General features: G+C 37.3%; 1 protein-coding gene across 4 annotated transcripts in view; it reads left to right on the forward strand.

Moving 5' to 3' along the window:
* NCBP1 (nuclear cap binding protein subunit 1) overlaps positions 1–10,964 on the forward strand; it is a 41,634-nt gene extending 30,670 nt beyond the window's left edge. Inside the window, exons 16-23 of one of the 4 annotated variants that reach the window (XM_059925123.1) lie at positions 1,722–1,844; positions 2,811–2,913; positions 4,055–4,148; positions 4,868–4,971; positions 6,702–6,816; positions 8,195–8,323; positions 8,936–9,049; positions 10,432–10,964. In XM_059925123.1, the coding sequence (XP_059781106.1) occupies positions 1,722–1,844; positions 2,811–2,913; positions 4,055–4,148; positions 4,868–4,971; positions 6,702–6,816; positions 8,195–8,323; positions 8,936–9,049; positions 10,432–10,545 (896 nt within the window). In that variant the 3' untranslated portion in view covers positions 10,546–10,964. Of the gene's footprint in view, positions 1–1,721; positions 1,845–2,810; positions 2,914–4,054; positions 4,149–4,867; positions 4,972–6,701; positions 6,817–6,906; positions 7,161–8,194; positions 8,324–8,935; positions 9,050–10,431 lie in introns of those variants that run through there. The other 3 variants (XM_059925124.1, XM_059925125.1, XR_009503720.1) reach the window with 3 other exon arrangements.
* The last annotated feature ends 1 nt before the right edge of the window (position 10,965 follows it).

The following is a 10,965-nucleotide window of genomic DNA, read 5'->3' on the forward strand; positions in this document are numbered from 1 at the left end:
GGTTGTACATTGGTGAGCACTGGTAGAGAGTTAGGTGTGGAGTTTCCAAGTTAGTCTTTTCACATGGCACTGAACACAGCTCCTCCATGAGCCTTCCACTTCGTGTTGTGTAGCAGTTCTTTGCATCTTGAAACTCACTCCTCTCCCTTGCCTTCTCATATTGCACCCCTGGTTCTCCACCTGCACCTCAGACTACACCTGTTTTCCTTGAAATAAACTCAGTTGTTTCCAATGCTAAGTACATTTCCTATGTTACTATGTCACTTATTCCTTAAAACAACTCTGAGAAATAGGTATGTTTATTATACGAATTTTACAATGAGGAAATGGCTTCAAAGAGGTAAAGCCACAGTGAGATTGCTTCTGAGTGGTAAAGCCCAGAGTCAGATACTGAGCAGCCCCACTCTTGACCACTATCTTTTCCTGAAAAAGCAAAGCTTGATGTGGTACTTGTAAGTGCCAAGTTTTGATTTCTGCTTTGTACTGGCTCAGAGAACCGTAAGATACAGTCTTTGATATCAGAGAGTTCAGACTTTTGTTGAACACTGAGCTTTCTTTTTTTCCATAGAAATAACTCAGCCTAACACTTAAGGCCCTCCTGTCATTCCTACTTTATGATTTGTCAGTTCTTCTCAAACGAACCTCCACTCCAGCCAGGCCCACTTCTTTTTATTTTTTCTATGCTTCTCTTTCTTGCGTTTGCCTTTGTGCCATTATCCCATTCTAGAAAGCCCTTTCTGTTAAGCCCTTTCTGTTCTCTGATTCCTGTTCTCTTTCCAGGGTCTAGCCCAAGCTCCAGTCTTTTAAATATTTTTTTAACCTTTAGCAAGCCAGTTTTGTGTTGCTCTCTGGCTACTTCTTATGTGAATATCTTGGTTTTCCACCTAGAATGTAGACGTCACAGTGGCAGAGGATTCTTTTTTTCTTCACTTATTTTCTCTCCCACTTTCAAGAAAAGCACACAGCACATGTGACCTGTTGTAATTGACTTTATTCATTCCAAGTGCTTAGTAACTCATATTCTACGTCAGAATTGCTTTTTTGTTACCTCTTTGTCTACCTTACATTAAAAGTAGTTGCTCTGGTGATGCCATACAGTATATACTAGTACAAATTTAATACAGTAAGGACTCAACAGATATTAACCACCAGTAAACATGTGGAGTCAAAGCACATGAGCATCTGGCTTATGGAGATTCAAGTGTGTGGACTCAGCAAAAGAGTAAAGCAAAAAATCTGTCTTAAGTTGGCAGCCTTCACGTTGTTCAAACCCAAATTTAGTTTCCACTGTCTTAGGGAAAGGGAGGAGGAAGGGTACACTGACCAAAATGAAAGAGAATACATTGATTCTCAGCTTTTCAGCTTACAAAGGCCTAGGGATTTGAGGACTGTCAAGGGACAGCTGCAGCTGTGTCCCCTCACCCTCATCCCTGAGGAAGATCAGTACCCCCTCATACTCTGAATTTCAGTTAGCTCCCTGTTCTTAAGGAAGTATCGAGGCAAGAATTACCTCTTATGCTTTATTTTAGGTGAAAAACCATTGCCCTATTAAATGAAACTTTCACATGTGGTTATCTTTATACAGAATAAATATTGATCTTAGAATAAAGAGTACTCTATTTTAAAAGAAAAGAATTTTTTTTTTAAGTTTCTCGGTTATTTAACTAATTGCAACAATAGTCTTAAAACCTGATCTACTCTTCTCCCCATTCTGTGCTTAGACTCTCTTCCTGGACATTCGGTTGCCCTCTGTTTAGCTGTTGCCTTTAAAAGTAAAGCAACCAATGATGAAATCTTCAGCATTCTGAAAGATGTACCAAATCCTAACCAGGATGACGATGATGGTAAGGGAATTAAATATTTCTTGAATGGAACTCTGTATGGGCCATGTTAAAAGTATAAACATAATTTTCTTAAATCTCATGGGATACTCATAAAGCAATATATTTGTTTGGCCTGTCCAGCCTGTCCATTGTTCCCAGAACCCAGCTATCTTCTCCCTTAAACATTCCCTGTTTTCACTTTAGAGAGTTTCCTGTCCAGAAAGACTTGGTATATTATAAAACTGGATGTTCTCTCCAAATTAAACTATAAGTTTATCATCAACAGATAAGACAGAAAGCGATGAGAGGGACTTGCTTTATCTCATATTAAAACATCTTGAAAATTACAATAACTAAAACAAATCAGTAAAAGAGATGAAAAGTCTACTGGGACAACTAGGTTAACCATTTGTGGGGGGGGCGGGTTTTGTTGTTAGATGTGTTACATAATGACGTGCACAGAAAAATGACGCAATCAGAACATTAATGGTGTTTGGGTTATTTGTTATTGGGATTTTGTTTGTTTAGATTTTTTAAGAAACTTGTATTTTGATGTTAGAGAAAATGCATTTAGAAAGTATAATTCAAAATGATGGTGTTAAATTTAGACATTCTCAGACATCTTAGGAAATAGACCTAACTGTTAAGGGCTTACTGTATTTTTTTCTTTTACTATATTTATTATCTTGCCACCATGTAGAGAGATAAGAACAAGGAAATCTATGTGGTATTTGTAAAAAGAAATGGATCATACAGAAGAAATAGGGAAACAATTCCAAAAAACTTAAGAATTAAGATTATGCTTAGTTTTATATTTTGAGTATTTGAAATCAGTGATAGTCTTTCATCATCTATTAGTACTCAAAGACATTGCTTGAATGTCTCACTTGTTATTTGGATGTGAGTGTGCCATCTGTTTAGCGATTCAGGTGAGGGACCAAAAAATTAAACATTTTCCTAACTCTCTTACTGTGGGCTATTTTTCAGATGAAGGATTCAGCTTTAACCCATTGAAAATAGAGGTCTTTGTACAGACTCTGCTACACTTAGCGGCCAAGTCATTCAGTCACTCCTTCAGTGCTCTTGCAAAGTAAGTACAACAAGAACACACATGCTATCTTGAGGGTTTAGAACTTTGTTCGGTGAACACCAATGGCATACTAATTTTTACCTAAAATTATTGACTGTGAAGATCTTAATAACAGTATTACCATATAATTTGATACAGTGGGTTTTGGTTTGTGGTAGCTAAAATCCCCATCCTATGGCTCCTGTCAGTCTGTTAGCACAGTTTGCATGTATATATATTCAATAGAATGTACATTTTTTCATATAGACCTTTAGAGAAACAAGTGAAAAACCTGAGTCCATAGGACAGTCATACATACAGTCAAGAAGTTTCCACCTTGGGACTTCCCTGGTGGCACAGTGGTTAAGAATCCACCTACCAATGCAGGAGATGCAGGTTCGATCCCTGGTCCGGGAAGATCCCACATGTCGCGGAGCAGCTAAGCCCATGTGCCACAACTACTGGGCCTGCGCTCTAGAGCCTGCAAGCCACAGCTACTGAGCCCATGCACTTAGAGCCCGTGTTCCGCAACAAGAGAAGCCACCACGATGAGAAGCCCACTCGCCACAACTAGAGAAAGCACACACACAGCAACACAGCCATCCATCCATCAATCAATCAATCAATAAATTTATTTCTTTAAGCATCTTCCTAAAAAATGGTTAGCAGAAGTGAGAGCCAGCTACATTCTTAGGAGCCACCCAAAGGTTGGCATCTAAAGACAGAACTTTCTAACTGGTCCTACAGTCCAAATGAAGAAAGAACATATAGATATTCCTTCAGTTGAGAAGAGAAACTAGACTCCTCACCCCATCTCAACTTCCAAGTCTCTATATGACTCGCAGGGTTCTCACAGAAGGCACAGTCAGAATACTGCACCTGTGTTTGGAGACAGTTCCTTAGCCCTCATCTATTCTTAGATACACAGTGAACTATAGTCCTAGGCTAATGATAGTATATTGTAATTTTCCTAAGATTTTATGACAAATTCCATACAAACTGTGAATTCCTAATCATACCTTTTATATCCTTAATGGTTAACGTTTGGTTATTTTGCATTTATATATTGCGCTGTAAACTGAGTAACACTGTGAAGGCTTTGAAAATATTAAAATGCTTATTAATAAGTTTATATGTGGTATTTTTCCCCCACTGTCAAAAGGTTTCATGAAGTCTTCAAAACCCTAGCTGAAAGTGATGAAGGAAAATTACATGTTCTAAGAGTCATGTTTGAGGTCTGGCGGAACCATCCACAGGTAAAAACTATTTAAGACGTATTGAAGTGCTGACTGTACAGGTATAAAAATAAGGCAGTTAATACCATTGTTTTACTTTGCAGAACATGAAATTTGACTCTGCCTATAGAATAGTTTTTAAATCTGTAATTTTAGTGCTATGAAAAAGTAATGATGTTTGAATCATTCTTTAAAGAGCAATTGTTATGATTTGGTTTGGTATTATAATATCTCAACACATTTTAAGTACTTAATAAGAACGCTTATTTCTTGGAAGGTTCTCCAGTTGGGTAGGAAATAATTATCTAGTCTAGCCAGTTTCTAAAAAACAAGCTCCAGATTTGTCAAATCTCGATACACTATTATCATACCATGTGTTATAAAGAGGCATTAAAATAAATTTCAGAGTTATATTAAGACTTCTGTGATAAAACTATCTTGTATTTTTAAATTTTAAGATTTGATGGAAATTATATATTTTGTATATATCCTCTAAAATTTAAAGGAACATTTTTAAGTGTTAATATTCAGAGTTTTTCTTTTTGCTCAATCTCTGTGTTCTTGTATTCTTACAGTAAGTACCAGAGCCAAGCAGAAGGCAAATTAAATCTTAAGACCTAATGGTTAAATTGTTCAGTTCCATAGCCACTGAAAATGAATTTCACTTTTGTAGCAGTGGAATTATCGTGGCCTACATATAAGTGTGATTTACCCTAATAATTTCTTTTCTCTGATTGTAGATGATTGCTGTACTAGTAGATAAGATGATTCGTACACAGATTGTTGACTGTGCTGCAGTAGCAAATTGGATCTTCTCTTCAGAACTATCTCGTGACTTTACTAGGTAATACAGATTATTTTACAAAGTTCCTGTTTTCTAAGAATTAGTTCACATGTGGTCCCTTATACATGAGCTCCAAATTCTGGTCCAAACCAGGTTGATATTAATATAATGGTCCAATCTGGTAGGATTGGACTTGGCAAGGATTCTTGCACAATGGAAATCCACACAACCAGTCCAGTTGCAGTGTCTCTTAGGGACACACGTAAGTTGAATTAGGATTCAACCAATCAAGTAGAAATGCTTATAAAGGATCCAGACTATTGGGAGTGAAGATCAGGCTGTATGTCAGGGTCTCAACTAGACAATGGGACATGGGCAGGAGTTCCAGCTCCACTGGGGACCGGAAATGCACTGCAGGAACTGGTAGAAATCACAGTCCGTCATAGATTACACATCACGGAGGGATCGAGGAAAGCCTGGTGGGCACCTGAATGCCTCTGGGGGAGGGAGGTCTCACCTCAGTCATAAAAGTCCTAGATTTAATACACAGAAGATTCATTCTAGACTCATTCCTCCTAAAGGAAAGAAGACTTTTCATTAAGCTTGGTTCTTATACATGAAGTTGAGTCCATAGGCTTTATAACTGATCAGGACTGGGACAGCAAGAGTTGACACAAAACAGGAAAAAAAGGAAAATTACTTGCAAAAACATAAATATCTATCACAACCTTTACCCTCTTCATTGTATGTTATTGGCAGAGGACACTAGTCTGAGAAACTGAATCCTTAGGGTGAAGGAATGTGGTCTAAGGTTATCATACCAGCCAAGTAGGTACTCACAAATGAAGGCAACATCAGACCATTCTCAGATTTGCAAAATCTCAGAAAACTGACAACTCAAGTATGTGTTAGCCATTATCCTGAATGATTTACATCTGCAACTCTAACTCTGCAAAGCCTTCCCTGACCACCCCTTCCAGAGTTAAAGTACTCTGCTCTTTTATCCTATCTGCTAACATTCTAGACCTTGAGTTTTATGAAATGATTGGTTTATTATCTTCCACTTAAACTGTCATCATCCAGATCAAAATGTGTAGAAAGAAGTACTCTTCTGTGCTGTATATCCTGGGGTTAGGAGACCAAATGTATAGACATACAAGCAGTTAAAAGAAGCTACTTAAAAAGCACATGCATATTTATGCAACAAACATTTAAAGCACTTACAGGTGATCCTGGTATTTGAGCAATTTGAGAAAGTAGCTGACATAAATATCTCATTCTTAAAAGCCTAGCAGTTGATAGCTATTATCAACTAATGAGATTCTTAAATGTTTCAAGAGAATTGGCTGAGTTTGTGCTAGTTAAATATCAATAGTATAAACCATGCAAATGAGCCTCAGATTGTTTCTATTTCAAGTTGCAATACTAAGTGTTTACATTTAGAAGAGAGAAAATGTATTTTTGTTCCTAACCTGTTTTTTCTGGTTTGCCATTTCATTGAATATGTACACATACCTTCTATGTGTGTCTACCAGGGGATGGAAATAAGAAAAATGGCAAGGACCCAATATTGCCTTCAGGAAGCTCACCTGAATAATGGGGTGGAGCTAGATGTTTTGCACAGTTGACAATACAAGAAAAATCATAATTGTTGCTGGAGAGATATGCCTTATTCTGCCTATAGAAGGCTATATAAGACCTCAAGAATGAGTAGGTTATAAAAGTTGAGAGGTCTTATTTTCTATGAGTATAGTTTAACATATAGTAATCAAATGCCTTATTACTTTAAGATTGTTTGTTTGGGAAATCTTGCACTCCACAATTCGTAAGATGAGCAAACACGTTCTTAAGATCCAGAAAGAGCTAGAAGAGGCTAAAGAAAAACTCGCAAGGCAACATAAACGGGTAAGTTGTGTTGATTGTTAATGGTCAAAGAAAATATACCAGAAACTTTTGCGAATATTCATTACCTTGATGGGAACTTATTTTTTCGAGACCAAATCACGCAGAGCTGTTTGTAGAAGTGGAGGAAGGGACGGACCTGGGGTCTGCTGTTCTCTCGTTCTGCACAGTGAACCTGTTTAGGAAGCCACAAACCTCACTTCTCCATAGTTCACCATCTCTGGATCAGTTTCATGTTTGCCTTCCCAAAAAGGAAGGAGAAGGAAGGAGGACACTTGTGTCTCTATAAGAGTTTCTGATGCAAGAGGGGAAGAGGGAGAAGATTGTCCGTGTTCACCACTCCCCCGGTAAGGTTGGGGTAGTGGGGGGGTCATTCCCAAGCCTATAAGATACTTCTCATATTAATAAGAAGTTAAGTATTTTAGCTATTTTGGGCAGAAACAGTGAGCTGGCTGTATCCTGTGATTTAGCAAACAGTGCTGGTATTGTTCATGACAGAATTTTCCAGTTATGCACATTTATCAGAGTAGAGGGTAAAAGCAAGTTTAATGACTTATATGAACTAGAGCAGGTTCGAGTGCTAGTCTCCATACAGACATTCATATATACCTGAGTGTATGTATGTAAACACACTCACAGATCTAAAATACTGTAAGGTAAATGGTATCATCCCCATTTTATACATGTACAAACTCCAGAGACTTGACTTCACACCACTCTGTTCCCTAGATATGTGGTGTCCAATATGGTGACCACCAGCCACATGTGACTATAAGCTAATTAAATTTGAATACAATTTAAAAGTCAGTTCTTCAGTCACACTAACCACATTTCAGGTGCTCAGGTGTCATGCATGGCTGGTGGCTATTGTGAGGGCAGCGCAGATCTATGGTGATGAAAGTGTTGTGATGAGAGGCTCCCAAGACCCTAACCCTGTATTTCCCCTAGGAGCAGCAGTTCAGTGTTCACAAACTCAGGGTTTCCAGCAATTTCATAAAACAGACTATGGTGAATAACAAGAATCAGCTGTACATTTTCCATGGAGCTCAAAGCTGTTTTCATTTTGAATGGAGGAAAAATGTGACACATATTTCTTCCTTGAGTGGGCTGTCTTATAAAAGGGATAACTTACTTCTGCTTTATAGCAAATCTACCACGATTACCCAAGTGCCACTGAATTTCCCTGGCCTAGATAAGAGGTACTCATAGGACTTGGGACATTTTGCCTGTATGTTTGGGACACTGGAGTACTTTTACTATAGAATACAAGTCTTCAAATAGCATTTGACCAGACACAATAAAATCCTTAGATTTACTTGATGGGATTTAATACACTGCAGTCCTAAATGGTGTTTTCCCTTTGTTCCTTTGCATTTGGTAGCGAAGTGATGATGATGACAGAAGCAGTGACAGGAAAGATGGGGCTCTTGAGGAACAAATAGAAAGACTGCAGGAAAAAGTGGAATCTGCTCAGAGTGAACAAAAGAATCTCTTCCTTGTCATATTTCAGGTATCTTGGCTTGGGACATTGATATGTTCAAAGAAACAGTACATTTCTTTAGTTTTAAAAAATGTTTTTATCACAGAAGTAATACATGCTCATTTATAAGATCTTAAATATATAAAAATTTACAAGGGAAAAATAAAAGTTCACTAACTGGAGGTAATTCTGTTATTTATTTAATGAGCATTCTTGCACGAGCATTTCTCCTTGCTTTAAAAAAAAATGGATACTATTGTTAAATACCTCTTTCATATTTAATTATTCCCAACTGTTGATCTATTTATTGATAGATGATTGTTTTCCTTCCTGAAGATTTTTGTGTATACATTCCTGTTAACATTTCTGATTATGTCCTTAGAACAGGTTCTAAGAAAAATTACTAGCATAAGTAATCTGGACATTAAAGGTCTTCGGGTATTGCCAAAAACAATGTACTAACTCATTATCCCTGCTTTTCTACACTGACAGTTTTTATTGAATTATGAAAGTTATGGATACACACCACAAAGACAGGGTGAAACAAGCAATACCTTTGAGGTCTCTTGGTCAAAAATGTGATTGTTTCCGAAGTATAAGAATTTTTTCTGACACCTCTGGAACTTTGTACCCCATTTCCAGCGTTTTATCATGATCTTGACTGAGCACTTAGTACGATGTGAAACTGACGGGACCAGTGTATTAACACCGTGGTATAAGAACTGTATAGAGAGGCTCCAGCAGATCTTCCTACAGGTTTGTGGAAAACTTTGATTATATAATAAACATCACTATTCTCAGCCACAGGGATTTTCCATTTTAAAAAGTCATCAAATCTGTCAGGAGGTTATGTAGTACCTGTAAGCCCTTTAGTGTCCATTTGTTCCTACTGCTGCTCATCAATATTTAGGCTTAAATTGGCTCTGTATCATTCAGACTCCTAATTGCCATTCTCTTTGGAGAGCCTAGCTGTAATACAACATACAGAGAAAAAAATGCTAAGGGAAGAGTAATTAGATTTTAAGAACCTCTGTAAATCCAATGTGCAGATGATAACCTTGTTTCTGGAGGCACTATTTAAGTTCCCTGAGGTTCTTATAGAAAGCAAAATGCGACACCTACTCTCTGCTAGATTTAAATTAAAGATCTGTAAGAGAGTGGAACTAATCCTTTGTATCTTCAGACACTAACACCCCAAATCCTCATTTGTTTGTTCTAGAAAAGAGTGATTAAAGCAGAAGGCATAAAAGGGGGGAAAAAGTTCTTTAAGCTTCCAAACAAAAATTTATTCTAGATTTTTTAGTTACTGTCAAATTAAAAAGCTTTAACAGCCCCTAGTTAGTCCTATAGGAATCTGAGTATACTAAAGTTTATATATGTACACACAGAAGAAACTATTTCATTTTCTGACATTTTTTTTTCCAGTTAGGCTCAACAAGTCACTGATTTTCAGTAAGACAGATGACCTCTTTATTTTTAAAAGATAAAAAAAAAAATGGTTTGGTTTTCCTATTTTGTGGAATACTTCACAGATCACTGGCTAATTCTCTAATGTTTTTTTCTTTTGCAAAGAGATACGTTAAAGCCCTAACCAAAAAAAGGAAATGATTCTAAATTTTTCTTGTTTCAGGGACCATGGTTAAAACCATGGTTACTTAGTAACAGTGCTATTCTTATCTGTAACTTACACCACCTCCCCCCCAACCCCCCACCCTTTTTTTTTTTTTAAATCTTCCTAGATCAGTCCCTGTCCTGACAGCTTTTAAAGTCATACTGTATTTTGTCCTGATTAGGGGAGAGACGCATCTGAACCTCATCTAGAATAGTAGCAGGTGCTGCTGCCACTGCCTTGAAGTATGAATTGCATTTACATAGAAACAGGCCAGAACTGGATTTTTTTAAATTATTGAACATCCTTTTGTTTTGGTTTTTTTTTTGAACTCGTTTACCCCTACATTTTCTTAATGTTGAGGCTTTTCAGGGGCCTATTATTCCTACCAGCAAAACCACTTTTTTTTTTTTTCCTGTTCTTTCCCATCATTCCAGTGTGGGCAGGCTGCTGAGGAAAATGTTCTGCAAGATTGCTTATGTGCTCTTTCTCCTGACCTAAACACTTACCCCCTTTTCTGTGTCCACAGCATCACCAAATAATCCAGCAGTACATGGTGACCCTGGAGAACCTGCTCTTCACTGCTGAATTAGACCCTCATATCCTGGCTATGTTCCAGCAGTTCTGTGCCCTGCAGGCCTAAGGGTCATTTTTTTTTTTCCCTTCCTGTCAAGATTTTTTTAAGATCTCAAAATAATGTCTTATTTTTGATGGTTTGAATGCTTGCTTTCTTGTAGCATCCTTTCTTGAAGCAGAGGGGGAGGACAGGACAGTGAAGAATATGGTTACCTTTAACTGCCCCCTAAAAAGCAGATACTCCCTAATGACAATAATGTGACAATGACCATAGGATGTATTATATATGTGACAGATACAACTTTTCTCTGATATTTTTTCTCCTTAAGGCACAAAAGATAACTGATTTGAGGTATGTGAAACACTAGAGGTCAAGCTTACAAAGTAGTATATAGAACTGATGAGTTTATTATCAAGTAGCATAGCTTTTCACAGCTCATGGGTAACCTAACAAACATGGCTGAAATAAAACTGAAAATATGTTTTT

This window comes from Balaenoptera ricei, chromosome 6 (genome assembly GCF_028023285.1).
Source record: "Balaenoptera ricei isolate mBalRic1 chromosome 6, mBalRic1.hap2, whole genome shotgun sequence".
NCBI lineage: Eukaryota > Metazoa > Chordata > Mammalia > Artiodactyla > Balaenopteridae > Balaenoptera > Balaenoptera ricei.